The following is a 22,732-nucleotide window of genomic DNA, read 5'->3' as shown; positions in this document are numbered from 1 at the left end:
GTATTGACTTTTCCTTGTAAAATTTGTACCTTATCGCCACGGGCCAGCTTGGGCCTTTCTTGCCTGGGGAACCTGACTTTGTCCTGCGGTCACTACCCCACCTTCCTGCCTCAGGTCTCAGTCCAGGAGGGAGTGTTTACGAACAGAGGAAGTTCAGGAAGGCCCATCTGAGACATGTGCTGAATCGACAGGTTGGAAATGACAGGCCAAAGGCGAGTGGCTGGGGGAGAGCTCGCTGCCCACCCCCAGCCTGGGGCCACCCTTCAGGTGGTCAGGGGCAGCGCTCTATGGGGGTCTCACATTGGAGTGAAGGAAGGATCTGGCATCCTTGTAGAAAGCCAGCTGGTAACGGTGGCTTACAGATTGAAAGTTGACTCGCTTTCTCCCACTGACGAATTTCTCCTGGCTTTTTGTGTCTATAGCAAGATTGTAGGCTGCTGTTCAACACCCTTTCCTGTTTTCCCTGACGTATTCTCCTGATTTGCATAATGACCACGGTGTTGTTGGCTAATTGTATATCTAGCCACCCTGCCTTTTGGGTTTTATAGTTAGAATGCCTACAGCTCTTAACTCTTAATTACAACTCAGCACTTGATTTCCTTCTGTTTGTTGTGACTTTTGTTATTTTCTGTGTGTGGGTGCTTTCTTCCCAACTGGACTTGGATTCCAGTGGAGCAGGAAATTCCCTGGAGGTATTTCTGTGTCCCCCAGAGCAGAGAAGGGAGGAGGAAATGATTGAACAGGGTCTCAGGTCTGGACACCTGAAGTCACCGTGACATGAGCTTAGATGGGTATGCACTTAGTAGATCACACCAGGGGTTAATCTTTTTTCTTTATAAATCCTGTAATTATTCTGTGAACAGTACACTCATGTTGCTGCATTATTTTTGGTTAAAAGCATTACTGTGTTATACATAAACATTGAAAATAAGCCTTCATTCTGTGACCCTGGGTTCAGGTCTTCATTTTGAATATAACAGCCCCCGGAGAAGGCTGCCTGCCCTGACCCTGCCCTCCGCTCCAACCTCCCCAGCCTGATGGGCACACCTCTCCGGCCTTGTCTACTGGGCACCGACACGATAGAGGATAGGTTTGGAGTCTGATGGAGGAACTTGGTGTCTCCGGGGTAGGGCTCAAATGAAGTTGATACGGAGGACTGGCCCTTTCCAGGGATGGCCAGGCCCTTCCTTACTGAGTAACTATTAATGACTAACTGGTGCGCACCTGTCACTTTACGGTGTCAGAGCTACGTTGATGAAGGATTTCACATACGTGCTTTGTAGCAAGCAGTCAAATCCCAGGTGTTCACAATTGAGCTGAACCTTTGTGCAATTGTCAGGTCTTAAAGGGAAATGCGATTGTGAAAAGCTCTTTGATATTTTAATTTGACAGTTCTATCAGTAAACCAAAAAAGTTGCTATTGGGCAAGAAATCAGTGTGAGACAAATATGTATTTCTTAACATATTGTAATGAATGATTGCCTGCCAGCTGCCTGATGGGGCAGCCCCTGGAACTTCCCCTGGGGAGGATGCTCTGAATGTACATAAAGAATGTGTCAGTGAAATTTCTGACTCACAAATCCTATGTAGGTGATATCAGAAGTGCTCCAGACAAGAAGGGACTTGTGGGAGGTGGGCACCCTGCCTTAACTCTTGGCAGCTTGGGGGTCGCTGGGTGTCTCTGAGCTATTGGTTATAAGCCATTCGCTATTGGCCTGCACGCACTTTCTTGACTTTGCTGTTGAAATATTAATCATATTAATAATTGGCAAAAAGGGAAAATTCAACCCTTAGATGGGCAGATATTAAGAAGCCCTGGAGTCTCTGTGTAATTAGTTAATAATGACTTACATATGATAATGTCATTTTAAATCAGGAGTGGCCCTGGTGTTATCCTTTCACAGTTTTGTGGATAATTATCCCAGGAGAACAGCATTGCACTAAGATTTATCTCTGCACCATATTTATTGACCCACACCTTCACTTGTGCATCCTGAAAATTGTTAATGTCAAATAATTTTGGGGAAAAAGACAAACTGTTCCATTCCAAGTATGTAGAACAGAAAAAGACTTCAGATATCACTATTTAATTGTTTTCTTCACTTTTAAATTGAAGTCATAAAAATTCCAACTTCCGAGTTGTGACTGAAACTGTTAAAAGCCTTTCCGGTTTCCTCACACTATTTTTGGGGGCAAGGGGTGCCCCCCACCACATGGCTTGTGTGATCTTAATTCCCTGACCAGGGATCAAACGCAGGCCCTTGGCAGTGAGAACGCAGAGTCACTGGACCAGAAGGGGATTCCCCCTCACTCTATTCTTATGTTCGTACATAAACTATTTGGGGAAGTTTGAATTGTTGGATGTGTTGGTTGCAAGGAAGTGGGAAACAAGTTGATTTCCTTGGCGTTACTGGATGGGCACATGCTCCTACTGGCAAATACATTGTGTAGTTCTTGTTTGCAAGTTCAGTTCAGTTCAGTCACTCAGTCGTGTCCGACTCTTTGCGACCCCATGAACTGTAGCCTACCAGGCTCCTCAGTCAATGGGATTTTCCAGGCAAGAACACTGGAGTGGGTTGCCATTTCCTTCTCCAGGGGATCTTCCTGACCCAGGCATCAAACCCGGGTCTCCCGAGTTGTAGGCAGACGCTTTACCGTCTGAGCTACCAGGGAAACCCAAACTGTGGAGAAATTACAAAGATGTTTCCAGAGGTATTTGTATCAAGAGCTTTTGTTGGTCAGAAATGAATACAAAGCTGTAACTCCCCAGGCAAACTGGTAGGGGAAACTGACTCCTATTAAATATAAAAATTAAATTCTGTAAGCTCTGGTGAGCTGGTCAAATGGAAACTCTGCACAACTCATAAAGGAACAAAAGAGAGTTGTACATTTTAGGTGTGTTAGGACAATATTGTGTTATATATCATCTTGAAGAGGTTCCTAACTTAGAATAAGTTAGGATCTAGTAAATACATTGGCTTTCCTGGTGGTGCTAGTGGTAAAGAACCCATCTACCAATGCAGGAGACCTAAGAGATGCAGGTTCGATCCCTGGGTTTGGGAAGATCCCCTGGAGGAGGGCATGGCAACTATTCTTGTGTGGGAAATCCCATGACCAGAGGAGACTGGCAGCTATGGTCCATAAGGTTGCAAAGAGTCAAACACGACTGAAGTGACTTACCACACAGCACACACACAGAACCCTGGTGGCTCAGGGCAGGCCACCTGGTTTGATCCCTGGGTCAGGAAGAACTCCCAGAGAAGGGCATGGCAACTCACTGCAGTATTCTTGCCTGGGAAATTCCATGGACAGAGGAGCCTGCTGGGCTACAGTCCATGGGGTCTCAAAGAGTTGGACAAAATTGAGCAACTGACATTTTATTATGGATTGCTTTAGTTAAAAAAAAGGAGAGAGATAGGTTTGATAAAGGGCAGCAGAGCAATGAGTCCCTGTGTAAATTGAGTTTGCTGGACGCTGGCAGATTTTTGTGAAATGCTCGTGTGGACTGTTCTGGTTTAAATCTGATGCTATCTGGAGTCCTCTGGTTCCAGGTCAGTCTTGCACCAGGCGGCTGTCTGTTCTCTGGTTGAAAGCCCTCTTTGGGAAATGGACATGGAGTCTTTGATATTAGAATTTTCAGAACTGGGTTTGTCTGTTAGCCACCCATCTAAACCTCTCCTTGAACTGTTTCAGAGCCTTTCTACTTTGGGGGAAGAAGCACATAGTGGTGTATTGAGTTCTTTGATTTCATCTCATTTTTGCAAAATCTCTGTGCAGGGAAAAAGGCACTTGCAACATCCAGAGTGCCCAGTAGATGGCACTAGGAGGACTCGACCAGGGGACACTGGGAGGAACCAGGGCTAAAGAGTATCTTTTTTTAAGTCTAGCCTTGCTGTGATGAGCTAGCTCCTCAACAGGCTGGGAAACAAATGTCTTTCTTTTTTTTCCACAATGGAATCAAATAGAATAGGAAAAATCAGAACATGGTGCCCTTAATAAGAGTTAAGTCATATTTCAGGCAGTGTTTGTTTCATGTGAGTTTTCATATTCACATGTGTGCTGGCTCCAGCGTAAAATGTACCTGCTGCTGTAGATTCATCATTCTCAGGGTGACAAGAGAGTCCCTGTGGCCTCAGGGGAAGCGGTGCCACAGCAGGAGAGACCCCCAGGCCCCGAGCTCGGCCGCCTGCTCTCCTGGGCCTCCTCTGAGCTTGGCTCCCAGGGGCTGAAGACCCCGCTCAGGCTGGGAGGGGACCGCCTCCATCAGACTTGTTTCCCCAGGGCTCCTCTCTGGTCTGAGGACGTAGGTTCCAGGGGTGGAGGAGAAGCAGCAGCACCATTTGATCGAATCTTTTACGAACTTAATAAAATTATTTGTCTAAAAAAGGACCCACATATAATGCTCTGGTATCCAGCATGCTCAGGAGTCACGGGTCAGCTATTTCAGTGGATCACGTATTTAATGTGTGGGTTGGACTACTGTGCTGTGGGAAAGAGGAGAGATAAATATACAGCCTTTTGTTGTTTCTTTGTGGCCTTTGATCCGTGGTGGTGGCGCTTGGACTCCCTCTCCTTAGTGATGCTCCATCTGTTTGGTGGGTGGTAAGTGGAGATGCTGTGGGTCAGCCTGGAGGATCTGAGCATCATCATCTCAATCACCGTCTGGTGGGAAACACCCGTCTTTCCTCACAGGCTCCATGACATTGCACACGATGTTATTAGGTTGCTACGCTTTGGAACAACATGGTCCCTGCCTACAGTTTACCAAAGGAAAAGGTAGACTGTTGCAGAGGTAACAAATCTGAACGACTAACTGGGTTGTGTGACTGACATACAGAACGCACAGACACAAAGGAAAGACTCCCTGGGTATAATCCAGCGTGAACGAGTGAGCCACTGACATGTGGCTGGATTTCCTGAACTGTGCTCAATGCTTTAGGTTTACTTCATCACATAACTCCAAGAGAGTATTTCTAGTCCAGCCCAGCACCCAGCTTGCAGGAGAAGCTAGAGAAATTGGAGTCCCCCTGGGTTTAAAGGGATTAGATTTGATAAAGGAGGGAGTAAGTGTTGGGGAAGAGACAGCTTCGGGAGACATCTGCCTTCATCCTCGAGTGAAGATGTGGTCCAGGCATCCACTGTGGTTGAAACCGCGGCCCCAGGCTCACCTGCTACCAGGTCCCAGCTCTGGCCCTGCCAGAGCCACAGCCCCCTGACCCAGGGCAAACTGGGATGACGGGCTGTCACCGCGTGATGGACTTGGCTCCTGACCTCCTGCCTGTGTTGGGGAAGATAAGGAGAACCCTTTGAAAGGGAGGAGAAAGCAGATAGCGGTCAGAGAACAAAGCAAAGGAGCTGGCAGGAAAGGGCGGCTGAGGTTCGGTTCCGAGGAATGAAGGACGGCAGGTCCCCAAGAGCGCTTCTCAGCAGCTTTAGTGTGGTTTCATCTGCGCAGAGAGTGAGGGCCCGGCCGCCCGCAGGGTGTGTGCTGAGTGACCACACCGGACACCCTCCCAGGGCAGGGACGGGACAGCCAAGACACTCCTCACAAGTGGGACTGGCTGCTGAAGCCACTGGGAGGACAGACTCATGTTCTGTCTATGGGGCTGCAAAGGGAAGAGTCAGGCCCTTGGATGGGTGCAGGTTTTATCATCCTGCCGTGAACATGGCATTTCCAGCGTGCCAGGGTCTCAGAGGTATGGAATGCAACTGTTTTTGAAATCGTTCCTGCCTGAAATTCCATGTGTCTGTGAGTCTAGCATGAGGCTCCCTGTGCAGGGCAGGTGGGAATGCAGGAGCCCCCACCCTAGGCTGGCTGAACTTGACCCCGGAGTGACCCTGGGACAGGTGCTGTGAATGACACTGAGATCTGACTGCTCTGTGGGAATTTGGAACCAGGTTGAAGCATAAAAACCAGCTCAAGAGTTTGTTAAACATACAGATTCCTGGGCTGTGGGGCTGTACAGGCTGTCCCAGTAGATGTGGGAACCGTGGTCTGTGATCCACATTAGTTTGTCCTCACAGTTTTGTGACTGAACTCGGCACTGTCTTGACAGACGTGCTTCAGAAAAACTCGGATTCTGACCCTGTGATGTCCACTCTGCCTGAGTGGTGTCTGCCTCCTGTTTGGATCAGAACCATGGCGTCCAGGGCGAAGGCGTGATGGGATAAAGCCCCAGACCCCAGAGTCTGGTGAGAAGGAGCCTGGCATGTGGCCAGGATCATCTCTGTGGTTTGAGCACTGAACACAGACGTTGGCTCCTGACGACTGCTGGGCGCCCCTGCCCCCGGCCCCCAGAACAGAATCCAGGCCATTCTGGGTCCTTTCAGGGCTGAAGTTTATCCAGAAAAAAACAATTCCGTTCTTGACTTAGGCCTTCTTTCTGAACATCAACACTGTCTCCAGTTGTAGTCACATGTTTTGGGTAGAAACTAATCTCTTAGCTAATGAGGTGAATAAGGGTAACCACATACAAAGAAACGTCACTTACAGCTGAGTGCTAACTACGTTTTAAATCACCTTAACCCCGAATGCAAGTATGATAGCAGAAAAGCTAGAAATTAATTATTTTCATGTCTGTCTAATAAATCACACCCAGAAATGATTTAGGTTAACAAGAAGCTTCACGTTTCTGAGGTTGATTAATGATGGAGCCCCTGAGGTCTGCAGTGTCATCTTTACAAAGACTCTTGGCTTTGGTTTCACTGTTACTTTAGTTCCTCACGGTGGAGAGTTTCCCGCTGTGCTCTGACATCTGAATGGCTCCAAGGCGTTCTGTCACTTCTCTAACGTCCCCTCTGACAGTGACCTGAAAAGGCCTTGGGTGGCTGTGTCTGCAAATAGGTGTCCTGGGTGCTGAGGCAGCCTCGGCTGGGAGGTCTTCTCTGGGACCTTGGTCCACCTCCGGAGGGCGGGGGTCGAGCTTCCCACAGCCCCGTCCCCAAACCGGGGAGAGAGGGTTGTGAGCAAGACCCCAGCGGATTGCACACACCCACCCACCGGTGCTCGTGCTTGATGCTAGTGCTCGTGCTTGATACTTGGTGCTTGTTGTCATTGCTTGGTGCTCGGTGCTCGTGCTCAGTGCTCGGCGCCCAGCACCAGGGCTTGCGCTGTGAAGGACTGTGTCTTGGGGGCACAGGGAACAGGATTGGCTCTGCCCTGCATGGAGCCCCCACCCTAGCAGAGAAGCAAGGACCCTAGAGCACAAAGCCCACAGTGACCCTGGGGTGGGGGGCGTCCCGGGAAGAAGACTGCACTAGTGGAGGAGGACAGACGGGAGGAGGGAGCTGGCGTGATGCCTGGGAGGTAGGGGTTGGGGGGTGGAGGGTGAGGGGTGGGGAGTGGAGGGGGCTGAGGGAAGGATGAGGAGTGGAGGGGGGTGAGGGGGTGGGGGCCGGGGGGTGCTGAGGGACGGGTGGGGGTGGCATAAATGGCCCTCAGGGATGCTCCATATGGGAGCACTGAGACCCCAGTGAGAGAGACTCTGGAATAACCCGTTTCACGTCGACTCTTGGTTTATATTGTAGAAAACACGAGGATGGAAGACCGTGTACACCACCATGAATATGCAATCCGCAAAGCCCAGCCTGTGAGAAACTCTGGGAGACAAATGACCCAGATTCTGAGGAAAAAAAAACTCGCAGGAGAACAGAAGGGGAGAGGAATGAGCAGCATAAAGAGGCCCAGGAAGCAACTGCTGCCCGGGCTTCAGTGATCCCGGGTCGGCTGCTGTTTCAAAAGGGAATTTTCACTTCCAGAAAGATGCATGATGTACTTTTCCTATTCTTCTAGCCAAGTAAAACTTAAATCCTGGAAATCAGATAAAAAATAAATGCACTTTACTCAAAAAAAAAGCAATAGCTGTTAAATGCTGGCGAGAAGTCCAGGGAGGCCCTGGCATGTGGTCCTGGGAAGGGCAGGCAACAGCCTGGCTGAGGGTGGGTCAGTGTGAAGTGTCATGGTGGCTCAGCTGGGGCCTGGCCTGGGGTGATAAGGGCAGGGGGGGCAATGAGGGCAGGGGGCAATGGCCGGGCAAGTGACAGCCTGAGGGAGGAGGTTGCAGGAGTGGGAGTGGGTTAGGGGTTGGTCAGAGGGCTCATGAAAAGTGCACGTCACAGAAGAGTTGTCTGCTGTCTCTAGGAATTCCCCAGCCCGGGAAGGGGTCGTCTCCCCAGTGATAGGGAGGCCACAGGCACCAAAACGTCAGAAGGAAAAGGTGGGCTTAATACAGGGCTACTGAAAAATCTCAGCACATTTAAAATAATTGAAATGGTAGAGTGTGTTCTCTGATCACAGTGGAATCAAAGTGTAAATCAACAATTATTAATCAATAAAAAATGGAAAGAAAGAAAAGAGAAAAAGCTCTGAACACTTGGAAACTAAAATGCTCTTCTAAATAAACCATGGGTCAATACAGTGTATTGAATGAAAATTAAAAATTGATTGTATCAAAATTTTGAGGACACAGTACAAGTGTGTTGAGAGGAGATTAATGCAAACAGGACTGAAGAAGGAAAGACTCAAATCAACCATCTATGCTCCCATTTCAATAAATGGAAAAGTGAAAAATAAGCCCAAGGAAAATAAAAGAAATAATAAAGATAAGAGCAGAAATCAGTTAAACTGAAGCAGAAAAAGAATAGAGCAAATCGAATAAACAAAGAGCTGGAAATATCAATAGAATTGATGAACTTCTAGCAAGACTGACAAAGGGGGAAAGAGAGGCAAGATAAATTACCAGTACCAGGCATCAAGAGGGCACATCACTACAGATCATAAGGACATGAAAAGGATAACAAAGAGTATTGTAAACAATTCTATACTTACAGACTTGCAAGTTAGATGAACTGGGTCATTCTCTCAAAAAACACTCACCAAATATGAAATAGATTATATGAAGATCCTTGTAACTATAAAGGATTTTGAATGTATAACTAAGAAACTCTCAAGAAATGTCCAGGCCCAGATAGTTTCACTGGGAAATTCCACCAAACGTTTAAAGAAGGATCACACCTATTCTGCATGACCTCTTCCCGAAGACAGAAGAGGCGAGAACATTCTCAGTTCATTTTGTATTGCTGGTGTTACCCGGACACCAAACCAGATAATGACAGCAAAAAAAAAAAAAAAGGAAACTACAGACCAGTATCCCCACCAATGTTGATGTAAAAAGGCTTAATAAAATATTAACAAATGAATTGTTAGTTGACTATGTAAAGAGGATCACACACGGTGACCAAAGAGGTTCATTTCAAGGATGCAAGGTTGTTTCTGTATGAAGATAAGATAATCCATCATGTTAATGGGCTAAAGAAAAAATCACACAATCATATCATGCAGTGCAAAAGCTTTTTCCACAAAATTCCACACCTATTCATGATACAAACTCTCAGAAAAATAGGAACAGAGGAGAACTCTCTCAACTTGATAGCAAGCATCAACAAAAACCCTACAGTTAACATCGTGCTTAGTGGTGAAAGAATGAACCTTCCCCCTTGAGATCAGGAGCAAGAATTTCTGCTTTTACCATTCCTGTTCAACACAGTGCCTGAGGTTCTAGCCAGAGCTACATGGCAAGAAAAATTAATATGAGACACACAAACCATAATGGAAGAGATAAAACTATCTCTAGGACTTCCCTGGTGGATAAGAATCCGCCTGCCAATGCAGGGGACGTGGGTTCAATCCCTGGTCCAGGAAGATCCTATGTGCTGTGGGGCAACAAATCCTGTTCACCAGAACTACTGAAGCCCATGCGCCCAGAGCTTGTGGTCTGCAACAAGAGAAGCCTCTGTAGCAAGAAGCCCGCGCACCACAATGAACAGTAACCCCTGCTGTCCACAACTAGAGAAGGCCCATGCATAACAGTGAAGACTCAATGCAGTCAAAATAAAAATAAAAACACAAACTATCTCTACTTGCAGATGATATGACTGTCTATACATAAGTCCTGGGGAAACTATAAAACTCCAGAACTGATACGTGAATTCAACAAGATCACAGGATACAGCGAATAAACCAAGAAGTACATTTATTTCTATATACCAGCAATGAACATGTGAACACTGAGATTAAAATATAATGCTATTCATGATCACTCAAAGAAAATGAAATACCTAGAAGTAAATCTTTTTACTTTTTACGTAAAATAAAACTTTTGTGACTCATGCTGAATACTATGAGATGCTGATGAAAGAAATCAAAGATGATGTAAATAAACAGACATGCTGTGTTTACGGATAAGATTTGACAAAAATAAAGATGTCAATTCTCTCCAAATTGATATACAAGTTTACTGTTTTTTAATAAAAAACAGCAAGAAAAAATGCAGCAAAATTTTTTTTTGTAAACATAGACAAAATTATTATAAAGTTTATGGAAAGGCAAAGGAAATAGAATAGCTGAAAAAGTTTGAAAAATAGAGAGGGAGGAATCATTCTAGCATTCACAACTTATTTATACAGCACGAGAATCTGGACCACGGTGCTGGTGAGAGAACAGAGGTCAGAGGAACAGAACCGAGAAGAAGCCCCACACAGAAGTGCCCTGTTGATTTTTAACAAAGTGCAAAAGCCACTCGGTGGGGGAAGAGCTCCCTTCATCACATAGTGCTGGGCAGCTTGATGCCAGGCAGGCTACAAATGAACCTCATTTGTTAAAAAGTCTCAGACCTTTTATAAAAATTAACACAAAATGACCACAGACTTCAATGTAGAGCACAAAACTAGACAGCTTTTAGCAAAACCATAGGAAAAAACTTTGGACTCTAGGGCTAGACAAAGAGTTCTTAGACTTGACACCAAAGCCACAACCTATAAAGTGAAAAGAACTTTCAACTTCATTAAAACGAAAATCTGTTGCTTTACAAATGACCCTATTAAGAAGACAAAAAGAAAAGTCACAGAGTGAAAAATATTTACAAACCACTATCTCTGTCCAAGGATTCATATCTACAGTATATAAAGAGCTCTCAAAACTCATCAGTAGAAAAACAACCCAATTAGAGAATGAGTGAAAGACATGAAGAGGACGGAGAGATGGCAAATAAACACACCAAATGGTGGTCAAGTTCAATAGTCATTTAGGAAATGCACATGAAACATGCCTATCACAATGACAAAATGACATGGAAGCTATATTCAATGTCTTGTAATAACTTATAACATGAAGCAATCTGAGAAAGAATATATATATATATATATCACTTTGCTTTCACCTGAAGCTAACTAACACATCACTGTAAATTAACTGTTAACTGTACTTCAATTAGAAAAATGGTTACTAAAAAAAAAAAAAGGCTAAATGAAATATAAATGAAACATAGCGACCACACCAAATGCTAAAGAAGTTCAGGAAAGACTGGGTGACTCAGATGTTGTTGGTGGGGATGTGTAATGAGAGTTACTCTGGAAAACATCTTGGTGATTTTTAAAAACTGAAATATGCAACCACCATGCAGCCCAGCCATGGGGACAAGCTCTTGGTGCCTGGCCCGTGTAAACCTCCAGAGAATAACACTGAGGAAAAAAGTCCAGTCCCAGTCCTTGTACACTGCATGATTCCTTCCATGTAACTCCTGGAATGACAAAATCAAAGAAATGATGAGCAGATTAGTGGTTGCCAGGAGTGGCTGGGATCCGAAGAGGGTGTTACTGGGTGTGGGTATAAAAGGGCCACGGGCTTCCCCACTGGTTCAGTGGTAAAGAATCCGCCTGCAGTACAGGAGATGCAGGTTCAATTCCTGGGTGGGGAAGATCCCCTGGAGGAGGAAATGGCAACCCACTCCAGTATTCTTGTCTGGGAAATCCCATGGACAGAGGAGCCTGGCAGGTTATAGTCCACGGGATTGCAAAGAGTCAGACATGAATGAGCACACATAAAAGGACCACACCAGTTGTGTCTGACCCTGAGACCCCACGGACTGTAGCCCACCAGGCTCCTCTTCCATGGGATTTTCCAGGCAAGAATACTGGAGTGGGTTGCCATTCCCTTCTCCAGGGGGTTTTCCTGACCCAGAGATTGAACTAGGGTCTCCTGCATTGTAGGCATATTCTTTACCACTGAGCCACCAGGGAAGCCCTACGTCTACATGTGAGTCTATAATTACCTCAAAGTAATAAGTTTAATTAAAAAAAAGAGAAGAGCATCAATAGGACAATTTGGGAATTATGAACACAGACTGGCTTTTTAGTGTGAAGGTGGCATTGTGTTTTTGTTTTAAAAGTTTAGTCTATGCTCCTTAAAGATCCATACTGAAATATCTCCAGGTGAAATCATCTGTCTGGGATCTGCTTTAGAGTCATCCAGGTGGTTGCTGGGGCCGGGTGGGAGGGGATGGCCTCGTGGCATCATGGTCCCCAAGCAAGGAGCTTTGGGAGCCTGCAGTGAGTGAGGCCACCAACCCCGGACACTGTCAGCCTGCTTTGAATCTTGGCTCTGCTTATTAGCTGGGTGAGCTTGGACAAGTTATTTGACCTCTCTGACTGCAGTGGCCTCATCTGTCAAGTGGGGATAACATCTCATAAGGAAGAGTGCAGGGAGGGAAGGAAAGGTCCCCTTCAGAGGAGGGGAGGAGCCAGTGCGGGGTTGGGGCAGTGCCTCAAGGAGAAGCCACTGCCCTGGTGTCAAAGTGTCGTGGGTGCTCCGAGCTGAGGGGAGGCGCTGGGAGGTGGGGGGCAGGGGGAGGTAGGCAGTGTGACCACTGCCTCAGACCCTGATGGGCGGCCGGAGACAGCTCTGGGAGCAGGAGCGTTGAGGATGGTGAAGGAGCAGAAGAGAGATGGAAAATGGAAAAGGCAGGGGCCGGCTGGGAGCCCTGAGAGGAAGTGCCCCTCCCACGCGGTGGAGGTGCCACCAGGGCCGTCTCACCCCCCTCCCAACGCTCCCCCTTCCCGTCTGTGGGCTTTGCTGGGGACCTGTGCAAATAGCTGTTTATCCAGAAAGACCATCACGGGGATTACGGATGCTGGCTGGATTTTGCGTGTGAGGATTGTGGTTTTGCTTTTATTGGTTGTGCCATGTGGCCTGTGGGATCTTAGCTCCCCAATCCAGGATCTAACCCGAGCCCCCTGCAGTGGAAGTGCAGAGTCTTAACCATTGGACTGCCAGGGAAGTCCCCGTGGCTTTGTTTTTATAGGTTAGATCTTGATTTTTGTGGATCGCTACTAAAATATTTGCGGATGAGAGAGTATGTCTGAAATTCAGACTCTGAAGGAAATGAGACTTACTGTTTTGTTTTTCTGGGGAGTGGATCTGGAACCCTGGAGACCATCCCTTGCTCTCTAGGTGTCTATACATTTAGCCCGTGTGCCAACTGCATGCCTTCGCAGGGGTGGCCCTGGTGTGCGACATCTGTGGAGTGACCAGTCTTGGGTGGTGCCCCAATGCCCTCATTAAGAGCATCTGTGTCTACCCACGAACCTCGATACCACCTGTGGGCATGGAGCTGGGCGCTTGCTGGTCCCTGTGGACCAAAGGGGCCCCTCCCATTAGAAGGGTGGAATCTCCCCCGCCTCCTCCATCAAGGCTGGGCTGACCCTGAGGACACTTTCCTCGTCCTGGAGCAACTGACCCTAACCCTCCCCTGCTTAAGGGATGTGAAGAGAGAGCAAGGGTCCATGGACTCCAGCCACTCCGGCCTCGAGCCCGCAGCCTCCCTGGCGACTGCCCCAACCCACTGATCAGGTCACCAGGGATGTGACGCCCCAGACAGAACAGAAACCCTGAGCCAGGTGGCTTCAGCAACGGACTCATCTTTATTGAGAGTGCCTTCTTGCATCAGCTGTTCATAAGGATTGCAAATCACCCATCTGGAAAGTTTCCCCCTTCCATATAGCTCTGGCCATGCCCAGAAAGCAGTGAAAATACATTGTACAGCAAACACTTTCCACCCTAAGAGCCATGAAAACTCATGACAATGCAGATATCTACGACAGGACAGAGTAAGTTCAAATATTAGACACTTATGGGATGATTCGAAAACTAACATTGTGTGTTTTTCCAGGTAAGGAAGACCAGTCATTATAAAAATACTTTATATAAATTCAGAACACACTCAATCCTATAAAAATATCTTTTCCTAATAAAAGTATTAATTTCTAGATGAATGTCCTTTATCGACATCAGTTATGTCCTTAAGTTTTCAGGAAATACCCCATGTCAGACTGTCCACTGAAACCCACATGTAAAGTCACACCATGGCCTGGTTGTCAAGAACGGACCACATAGTCCCGGCCTGGTTATTCTACAGGAAGTTAACTCAGGCGTCTATGAATTAGGAAAGCCAGCTATGTGGTGCCTTCCACTGTTTAACTGGGAAACCCGGTGATGGCGTTCTGCCCGCCCTCGGAAATCAGCTCATTCATCTCGTTCTGTTTACTCTCCTTGAGGGCATTGTTGGGGGGTGCTTTCCGCATCTGCGCTCGCTTGGACCTCCTGAAACACACCTTGAGCAGCAGGTAGCACAGCTCGGCCACGTTGAGCAGCATGCAGATGACGGACGCGGAGATCATGAAGATGGTGAAGACCGTCTTCTCGGTGGGCCGGGAGATGAAGCAGTCCACCAGGTTGGGGCAGGGCTGGATGCCGCATTTCAGGACCCAGGGCAGGTGGTACCCATTGTACAGGAAGTAGAAGACATACATGAAGGCAGCCTCGAAGACAATGCGGAAAAAGATGCTGCTGGTGTAGGTCCACCACAGCGAGCCCTTGATCCGGACCTTCTGTCGCTTGATGTCCTCCAGGTCCTTGAACTCACTCCTTGTCTCGCCCCGCCTGAACCGCCGGGCGGCCTCATGCCTGTAATAGGCCACATGCATGGCCACCAGCAAGGCGGGCGTGGACACAAAGATGAGCTGCAGCGCCCAGAGCCGGATGTGCGAGACGGGGAAGAAGTGGTCGTAGCACACGTTCCTGCAGCCGGGCTGCAGGGTGTTGCACACGAAGTCCTCCTGCTCATCCCCCCAGACCTCCTGGGCGGCCACCACCAGGATCATGACGCGGAAGATAAAGAGGACGGTGACCCACACCTTCCCGATGCTGGTGGAGTGCTTGTTCACGCCCCCGATGAACACGTGCAGAGTGCCCCAGTCCATGCTGCCGCTTCACCCTGCTCAGGCGAGAACACAGCGTTGTGAGTGGGGCAGTCCCTCTGTGTAAAACAGCTCTATTGTCACAGATGGAAGCCTTTCTCTTGACATTACCCTCTCGACTGCGAAGTAGGCAGTTTTCTGGTGGGGGGAATACCCACCCTGAGAACACTCTCAAGTTCTCATAGGGGTTTAGGATCATCTTTAAAAAAAAAAAAGGAATATAATATATCCTTTCTCTCCCACCCTCCATTCCACCTGTCTAGTCATCACAGAGCAGAGTTGAGCTCTCCGTGTTACACAGGAGCTGCCAACTAGCTATTAATATCTATTTTACACACGGTAGTGTATAGACGTCAATTCTTTTTTTTTCCCCTTGATTTTATTTTTTTTAATTAAAAAATTTTTTTTCCCATTTATTTTTATTAGTTGGAGGCTAATTACTTTACAATATTGTAGTGGTTTTTGCCATACATTGACATGAATCAGCCATGGATTTACATGTGTTCCCCTTCCTGATCCCCCCTCCTGCCTCCCTCTCCATCCCATCCCTCTAGACGTCAATTCTAATCTCCAAGTTTGTCCCTCCCTTTCTTCCCTACTCTGTGTCCACAAGTCTGTTTTCTATGTCTATGTCTCTATTGCCACCCTGGAAGTAGGTTCATCTGTACCATTTTTCTAGATTCCACATACATGCATTAACACAGGATATTTGTTTTTCTCTTTCTGACTTCATCTTGATTCAGCTGAACTCGAATTATACGTTAGGTTGCTGCCTGACACTGACCCAGGAACTCAGGCAAACACATTTGTTTCCAAGCTCCCTTTTAATTCTTCAAAATTTTTTTCTTCAAAAAAAAAATCATTCATTGGAATGACACAGTCTGTTTTACCCAGCAGACTAAGAAGGGACTCGAACAACATCATTTGCCATGATCACGTGCTCTCAGGAAACCTAGTACCATAGCTACTCCAAGAGCCTCTTCCAGAAGAGAACCACAGGCCTCTACAAACAGGCTGACTTTGCTCTCTCATCACGGGCAGTGCCGGCTCCATGCTGATGGGCTCCAAGTTCACACCAGGAGCTGTGGGTGGAGGGCCAGCCCCTCCTGCAGTGGGGTTCCTCCCCAACAATGCCCTGATCCAGCATCCTGAGGTAGAGCCTCCGCTGTGAACCTGCACGGTTCACATGGTGGATGCCTCCGCACCACCAACAGCAGACCCGAGAGCTGGTCAGCATCTACTTAGAACAGAGAAGAATGGACTCTTTGAGAATCTTCTAAAAGGGAAAGACCAGTTCCTCAGAAAAAACATGCTTACCAGGTTCTCATGCCTATTTACAGGGAGATGCCCCCAAAAGCCTTTTGTCCATCCCCCCAGGAGACTTTCTAGCACTTGAATGTGGGTCAGGCTCCTCCCTTTCAGGCTGACTCCCCCAGTCTCCTCAGGGTCCCCCACTCTGTCCATCACCTGCTTCCTTGGCATCATACTGGCTAACACTAGGAGGCAGCTGAGGAGCTGGAGGTGGTGCCCAGTTGCACTCAGGTGAGCCCAGGTGAGTCCAGGTGTGTCCAGGTATGCCCAAGTGTGTTCAGAAGCCAGCTCTCTCACATCCTATACTGTGAAAGGATGCCCCCATTTTGGTTGGCTGTCTGAGAAATTCGTCTTTTGCCTTTGGTTTGACTTTTAGAGCACATGTTCTTGGGAAGGCTCGGGGTCTCAGGAGGCCATGCTTCCATCCACGTCGCCCTGCATGGGACCCTCCTCTGCCGTCTGGTGGGGGTGAGACGGGTGCTCACTGAGCAGGGGGAGGGGTGTGCAGAGTGCTGGAAGCATCCTCTTCTGTCTTTTTCTTTGTCCAGAACAGTCAGAGCCAAGTACAGGGAAAGCCCTCCCTCCCTCCCACCCGTCACCAGGGCCAACCAAACGACCGCCCCTAAGCGCTGGTCAGCACTCATTGAGCGTCTGCTGGATGCAGACATCGGCTGTCTCCCTCGAATCCCCGGGCCGAGTCGGGTCCTGGCCAAGGGGGATCTCACACCGTGAGAAGGTGGCTGTGTGTCCAGGGTGCGCCAACCGCTGCGGCCAACGTTCTTGTGTCCCTCACGAAGGACACCCGCATGACAAGGTGTTGGGAAGGTTCGAGAGCCCAAGCTGGTGAGGACAGCGGGGCCCGGTTTCCCCAGGCAGCTCTTCACTCATGTTTCCAGAAAGACCTGTACGCAGCGGGGCATCGAGCTAGACGGGGTGGGGGGGCGGTGGGCAGAGCCTGGAAGGAGCCCCGGGGGCGCTCGCAGCTGCTTGATTCCTATGTGGATCCAGGACAGGACCCAAAGACAGATCTGTCAGTCAGGAAGCCAGGTTTTTGCTTTTTTGAAAAAAAGAGCTGAGGAAAAACAAAAAAGCACACCTCTTTAAAAACACACTCATTAAAGTTACGGTTTCTGGTCCTTAAAGTTTTGATCGGAGTCTGTGTGAGTTCCCAGGGGGTGGGGACACGGGGACCTTGGTCAGGAAGACCGGTCCCAGGCTCAGACCGCTGACCTCATGGGCTGATGGATTTCCAAGTCCACAGTAGTGAGTCTTTGATCTAAAAGCCTTGTTGGAGATGATGTGGACTGTAGGACTGACTCAGCTCCTGGTGAAAGTTGTTAGAATAAATCCTCCCAGTCATCATCCTTGCCCTCTGGAAGCACTGGGATGCGCCCAGTGGGAGGAAGAAATGTGGACGTCTGATGTCTGGACATACTTTACAGTGGCCACTCACCCGGTAAGTCCCTCCTGTCTGTTCACAAGGTGGAGATGTTCTCCGGTTAACCAGAAGACCTCTCCCACAGAAGTGGGGTGGACTCAATGCCCAGCTAGCAAGCTTTTGATTGATCAAATAAAGGTCACAGTTTCTCAAACTCTTCAAAGTGTAGAGAATTTAAACTCTCCCACCGGTAAGAAGTCTCTTTCCTCTCTGAGTTCTCTCTCCACAGCTGCCTGAGAAAGGCACAGCTCCCACCCACCCCCCAACCCAAGGGCCAGAGGCTACACTGGCCAGGAGGGACTCAGAGAGGCTGATGTCAAGGGAGAAGTCAGGCAGTCACCCCCCAAGTAAGGACCCCACTTTCTAGAGCAGATTCCTCCACTCCTGCCCCTGGAGCATCTCCTTAAAAAACGGACAATTACTGTGGCAGCAGCTTTATTTCTTTCAACTTCTCTGGGGACTTTGACTAAAATCAGCAATTTGCCTTTAAATAAAGAAAAAGAAATGAGGTGCCTTCCTAGGGTGTCCGTCTGCACCCTTCCTGGTGTCTGTCATCCTGGAGGCTTCTGTACGAGGAGCATTAGGAGACTAGCGAAGGGTGTGGACCGCCCCCACCCCCGTAGCCGCTGCCCCCAGGCCTCTTCCGCGCCCGGACTGAGGGCAGGCCCCCTCCCCTGCAGGAGAGCCAGGGGTGAGCCTGTTGGAAACATTTTGGTTGCAGGAGACCTGAAGGCAAAATTACTTTCCGTAATAACTGCCTCCCTCGGAACCATCACAATTAGTATTAAACAAAGCGCCTCTTTCCTTTCAGGCTTCAAGCAGCCAACGGGAGGAGCTTTTTCAATAAAAAGTACAATATTAACTCTTTCCTTGTGGCCCAGACTGGTTTCTTTCAACTGGCGCCTTCCTGACTCTCCTTTAAAGAAAAAGTAGGTTTGCTTGGCCCCAGTCTCCAGCTGTAGGAAGGTGGTGACGCTCAGCCTCCTGGAGGCAAAGACCACTGGGCTGTGTGGTGTCTGTATTCACTGGACACATGGCCGCAGCCCAAGCACTTTGCTCTGAAAACAGGAAACCAGGGACCTGACTAATGAAGAGACGGTGCTAGGAAGAGAGCCTGTGCTTCCCTCTTACAATTCAAGTTTAGGTCTATTAACATTCTGCCTCAGCAATATAGTTTTTTGTTTTAAAACTATTTACTCACAACTAATTTGGCTGACAAAGTCGTTCCAGTGTCACTGGTGACAGAAGCTAAACTAAAGGCCCAGGAACAACTACATCCCTCAGCACCTGCCTCCAGGCGAAGATTTCCCAGGGCAGGACTCCCTCCAATGACTCATCCCCAAGTCTCCAATGGACCTGAGGACAGGACATTCCTCACTGCGTCTACATCAGCTCTGGATTACGGAAAAGCCTATGCTGATAAGAGGCAATAAGGCCAATGCAAAACCAGCACCCTGGGCTCCGGTCAAGGACTCACAGCTCCTCGGCCAGAGTGGACTCCAGGCGAGAGTCCCTCTTCCAGGGCGTTGTTTTCCTGTACCATCAATCACCGATCACCCATCATCCAGCCTCCAGCAGCACTCAGCATCCCCCAGGAACAGGAACCCAGTGCACCTTCTGAGGGCAATGAGGATGTGACCCAAGGAGGGAGAAAGAGTAGCTGTGGCCACAGCCCTTCAGCTCCTCCCTGGGTGTCCACTGCACGACCCTGGTGTGCCAGTTTTCCTTCACCCCCAGAACTGTTATGGGGGTTGTCTGGCCCCTGCCAGTTTCCTGATGCTGCGTACTTCAAATACACAATAAAATAAAAATAAAATTTTTAGTGTAGGTTCTTTTGCTTATCAAAATAATAGTAACAAAAAAGCAATAATGATAAGAATACCCAATGCTGAATCTCAAGCCCATTCCCTTCTTTAAGAAAAAGAAGATGGAAAAAAAGAAAAAGAAGATGGAATTTGAGGAATCAAATATACTCCCTCAGCCCCAAGTCAGCAGCCTGAAACAAACAAACAAACAAACAATCTTAAACTCTCTCCTTAATCAAAAAGAGTCTTTTCCTTTTGTCTCTAGAAATCTCAAGTCATCCAAGGGACAATGTGATAGCTGATTTTTAAATTTTCGTACTCAAAAATTCATCAACTGTCCATTCAAAGTAATGACCAGTAAAGATAAAATGGATTTAGGACTCATGTACTTCTTCAAAATTAACTCAGTAAAAATGAAAAAAAAAAAAAAATCCAGTCTATGGAGTCTAAATATAAAAGGGGACACTTCATAGAATTATATGTACTTCTTAATCCATTTAAGAATTCAAAGAGTTAAAAAATTTTTTTTCTTTCCATTTAGCCATCTCTGTTCATTCAAGCAAACCTGTGTGCCTTCCAAACATTTAGGTCCAGCTGGAGTTAAATGATCCTGGGACTAAAAACAGAAAAAGCCCTCAGGGACCCAGTTTCATTCTCACGGATCAAGTGGGTCAAACAGAAATCTTAACATGACAATAGAGTCACCGGCAGCATCATGCCTTTGGAGACTTGGAACTCTGGGCTGGAAATTATTTTCCCACAATTTCATTCTAACATTTTAACAAAAGTATACAAACCACTCACAGCTCCTGGGACATTCAGTACGAGCCGGGGTGTGTGGCGAGTCTCCTCACACTCTGTCGAAATTGTTCAGTCAGAACCTCTGCTGGTTCTTTTCCTTCTTAAAGCTCTTATAATTCAGAAAAGTCAGAAAAGGAGAATGAAGTCCCCGTTTCCGGTATCAGACTTTGTTTTCTTATGGTGGAGCAGCTGAACCGGCTGGCATCTTCCGGGTTGGGTCAACGGGATGATGGCAAGTGGGACCTCCCCCCCTCCCCAGTTATGTCCCAGGCTCCTCTCTTCATAACCCATCTCCCCTGCCTGGCAGGGTTCCCATGCCAACCCCAGAGTCTCCGGAGGAGCAGCAGACAAGGCTCTGCGCGTCCTGCAATTCTAAGGAGCCTGGCTGGGGCAGGAGTCTCTTCTAGAACACTGGCCAGAGCTGGGGCAAGAAAAGGCTTCTGTGGCATCAAGTCTGCCCCAGAAAGAGAGCAAGGGCGCCTGGATGAATTCAACCAGGCACTCAACCCACAGTGAAATGCCACCTGGGGAGGCGATGCCAGGGTTGCAGGCCCCCAGCCCCTCAAGATCCACAGCTGTGTCCAGCTCACACTCACCTCACACTCCATCCACACTCACCTCACACTCCGTCCACACTCACCTCACACTCTGTCCACTCTCCAGGAAGGGCCGTCAAACCGGTCACAACTACACACCTGTGCCAGGTGATACCCGGCCCGTCTCCCCCACCAGAGGGAAGAGGCCTCTGGTGCCTCCGCCTTTTAACTGAGATGTGTCACCAGTGACACTTAATTACTGCTGTCCAGTGACTGTCTTCTTGTCACGTGCGGCCCACAGGCGCCCCGGCTGACATCATGGAGCCACTCTGGCCAGTTCTCCCTGGGCTTGTTGGTTAGTCCCGCGCCCCTAAACGCGAGCCTGACCTTGCCAGTGACCCGTGAAAGCCAGGACACACCAAACCACAGCAGAGGAAGTGGGGGAAAGCGGCCCTTGAACACCCGGCGTGAGGCTTCTATAAAACCTGTTGTGCAAGTCCGAGGGGACCCGGGGAAAAGTCAAACCAGTCCATCCTCGTTCCTGCGAGCGGGAGAATGCGGGGCGCAGGCGGATCCGGCGGACTGTACTCCCGGACCGGGTCGCCGACAGGGTCGCGGGGTGGGGGTGGGGGGGTTACTGAGGGCCAGGGGACCGCGGGCGCCGACCTACCTGCTCCGGCTTCTGGATGCAATTCCTGCGGCCGAGATGGGCGGTGAGGCCCCCCCCCCCCACTTGCTGCGCGCGCTCGGGGCGCGGGGTCCTAGGGCGGCGCCCCCGCCTCGGTCGCAGCCGGACGGGCAGGTAGGGCCGGGCGTCGCGGGCTCGGCGGTGTGGGGCGTCTGCAGGGCCCTCCGCCCGCTCCTCTTGGGGATGGCCCGGCTCCCACCTGCAGCGCTTTTTAACCGCGCCCCACCCCGCCTCTGTCCTGACGCTTCTCTGGCGGGAGGCGAGAGGCGAGTGCGCGGGGATCGGAGCGCGCCCGCCCCGGGGCACACGGGGGTGCGGGGCGCGGGGCTCACGGGGAGGTACGGGGATGCGGGGCTCATGAGGGCGCACGTAGATGCGGGGCTCACGGGGTGTGGGGCGCACGGAGGTGCGGGGCGCGGGGTGCGGGGCAGGCATCCTCTCCTTCCTCCATTTCAGGCCGCGGGGCGCGCGGCCTGGCTCAGTCTGGTCCCGGACTAGTGAGGCGGTCTACGTCTCCCCGCAACATCGGGGGCTCGGGGACCAGAGCCTGCCCTGGGGCCGGGCGGCCGCTTGACTGAGAACCTGGGTGCCTGACTGGGGTCCCCAGGGGACCTCCCGGGCCGGTGGGCCAGCAGCGAAGCTTAAGGCCGGACGGGTTGCGCTCAGCGTGAGGGAGGTGGTGTCTTTGCCAGACGCACCCCCGCATTGCCAGGTGCCTGCAGGGCGCTCTCTCCGAGAGCAGCCTGGAGGCACAGAGACTGTGGGTCTTCATTCATTACTGACGGCTTGTTAGAATTAAAGTGGTTGTTTTACTAGTCACCTCCGCCCTTTGCCACCTCCTCCGGAGGAAGAAGAGAGGGCCTTCTCTGCCAGCCCCGCGCCCCCTCCCACAGGTCACCTTGGAGCAGCCCTAGGGGAGCCCCAGGTAGCGGCCACAGGGTCCAGTGCGGTGGGAATGGTGGAAGCCATTTAGGGGTCAGGCTTTATAGGTTCAAACCTGTCCCACTGCAGACAGGGGTAGTGTCTTGCTTATTTCAATGAACTGGTAGCTGAGTCCTACCCT

General features: G+C 49.3%; 1 protein-coding gene across 5 annotated transcripts; it reads right to left on the bottom strand.

Moving 5' to 3' along the window:
• Positions 1–13,736: 13,736 nt before the first annotated feature.
• On the bottom strand, positions 13,737–21,854 carry GJB6 (gap junction protein beta 6). 5 transcript variants are annotated; one of them, XM_043478250.1, is made up of 3 exons: positions 21,652–21,854; positions 20,449–20,554; positions 13,737–15,107 (listed from the first exon to the last, which is right to left on the bottom strand). In XM_043478250.1, exon 3 carries the CDS (start codon positions 15,091–15,093, stop codon positions 14,308–14,310), a length of 786 nt encoding a protein of 261 aa, XP_043334185.1. In that variant the 5' UTR covers positions 15,094–15,107; positions 20,449–20,554; positions 21,652–21,854; the 3' UTR covers positions 13,737–14,307. The 5 variants fall into 5 exon arrangements, with proteins under 5 accessions (XP_043334185.1, XP_043334184.1, XP_043334181.1 ...); XM_043478249.1 differs by lacking the exon at positions 21,652–21,854 and adding an exon at positions 21,086–21,458; XM_043478246.1 differs by lacking the exon at positions 20,449–20,554 and having other exon boundaries at positions 21,652–21,852.
• Between the last annotated feature and the right edge of the window lie 878 nt (positions 21,855–22,732).

Source organism: Cervus canadensis, chromosome 9, assembly GCF_019320065.1.
Source record: "Cervus canadensis isolate Bull #8, Minnesota chromosome 9, ASM1932006v1, whole genome shotgun sequence".
Lineage (NCBI taxonomy): Eukaryota > Metazoa > Chordata > Mammalia > Artiodactyla > Cervidae > Cervus > Cervus canadensis.
Note: the sequence above shows the minus strand (reverse complement) of the source record. Positions and strands in the feature narration are given on the sequence as shown.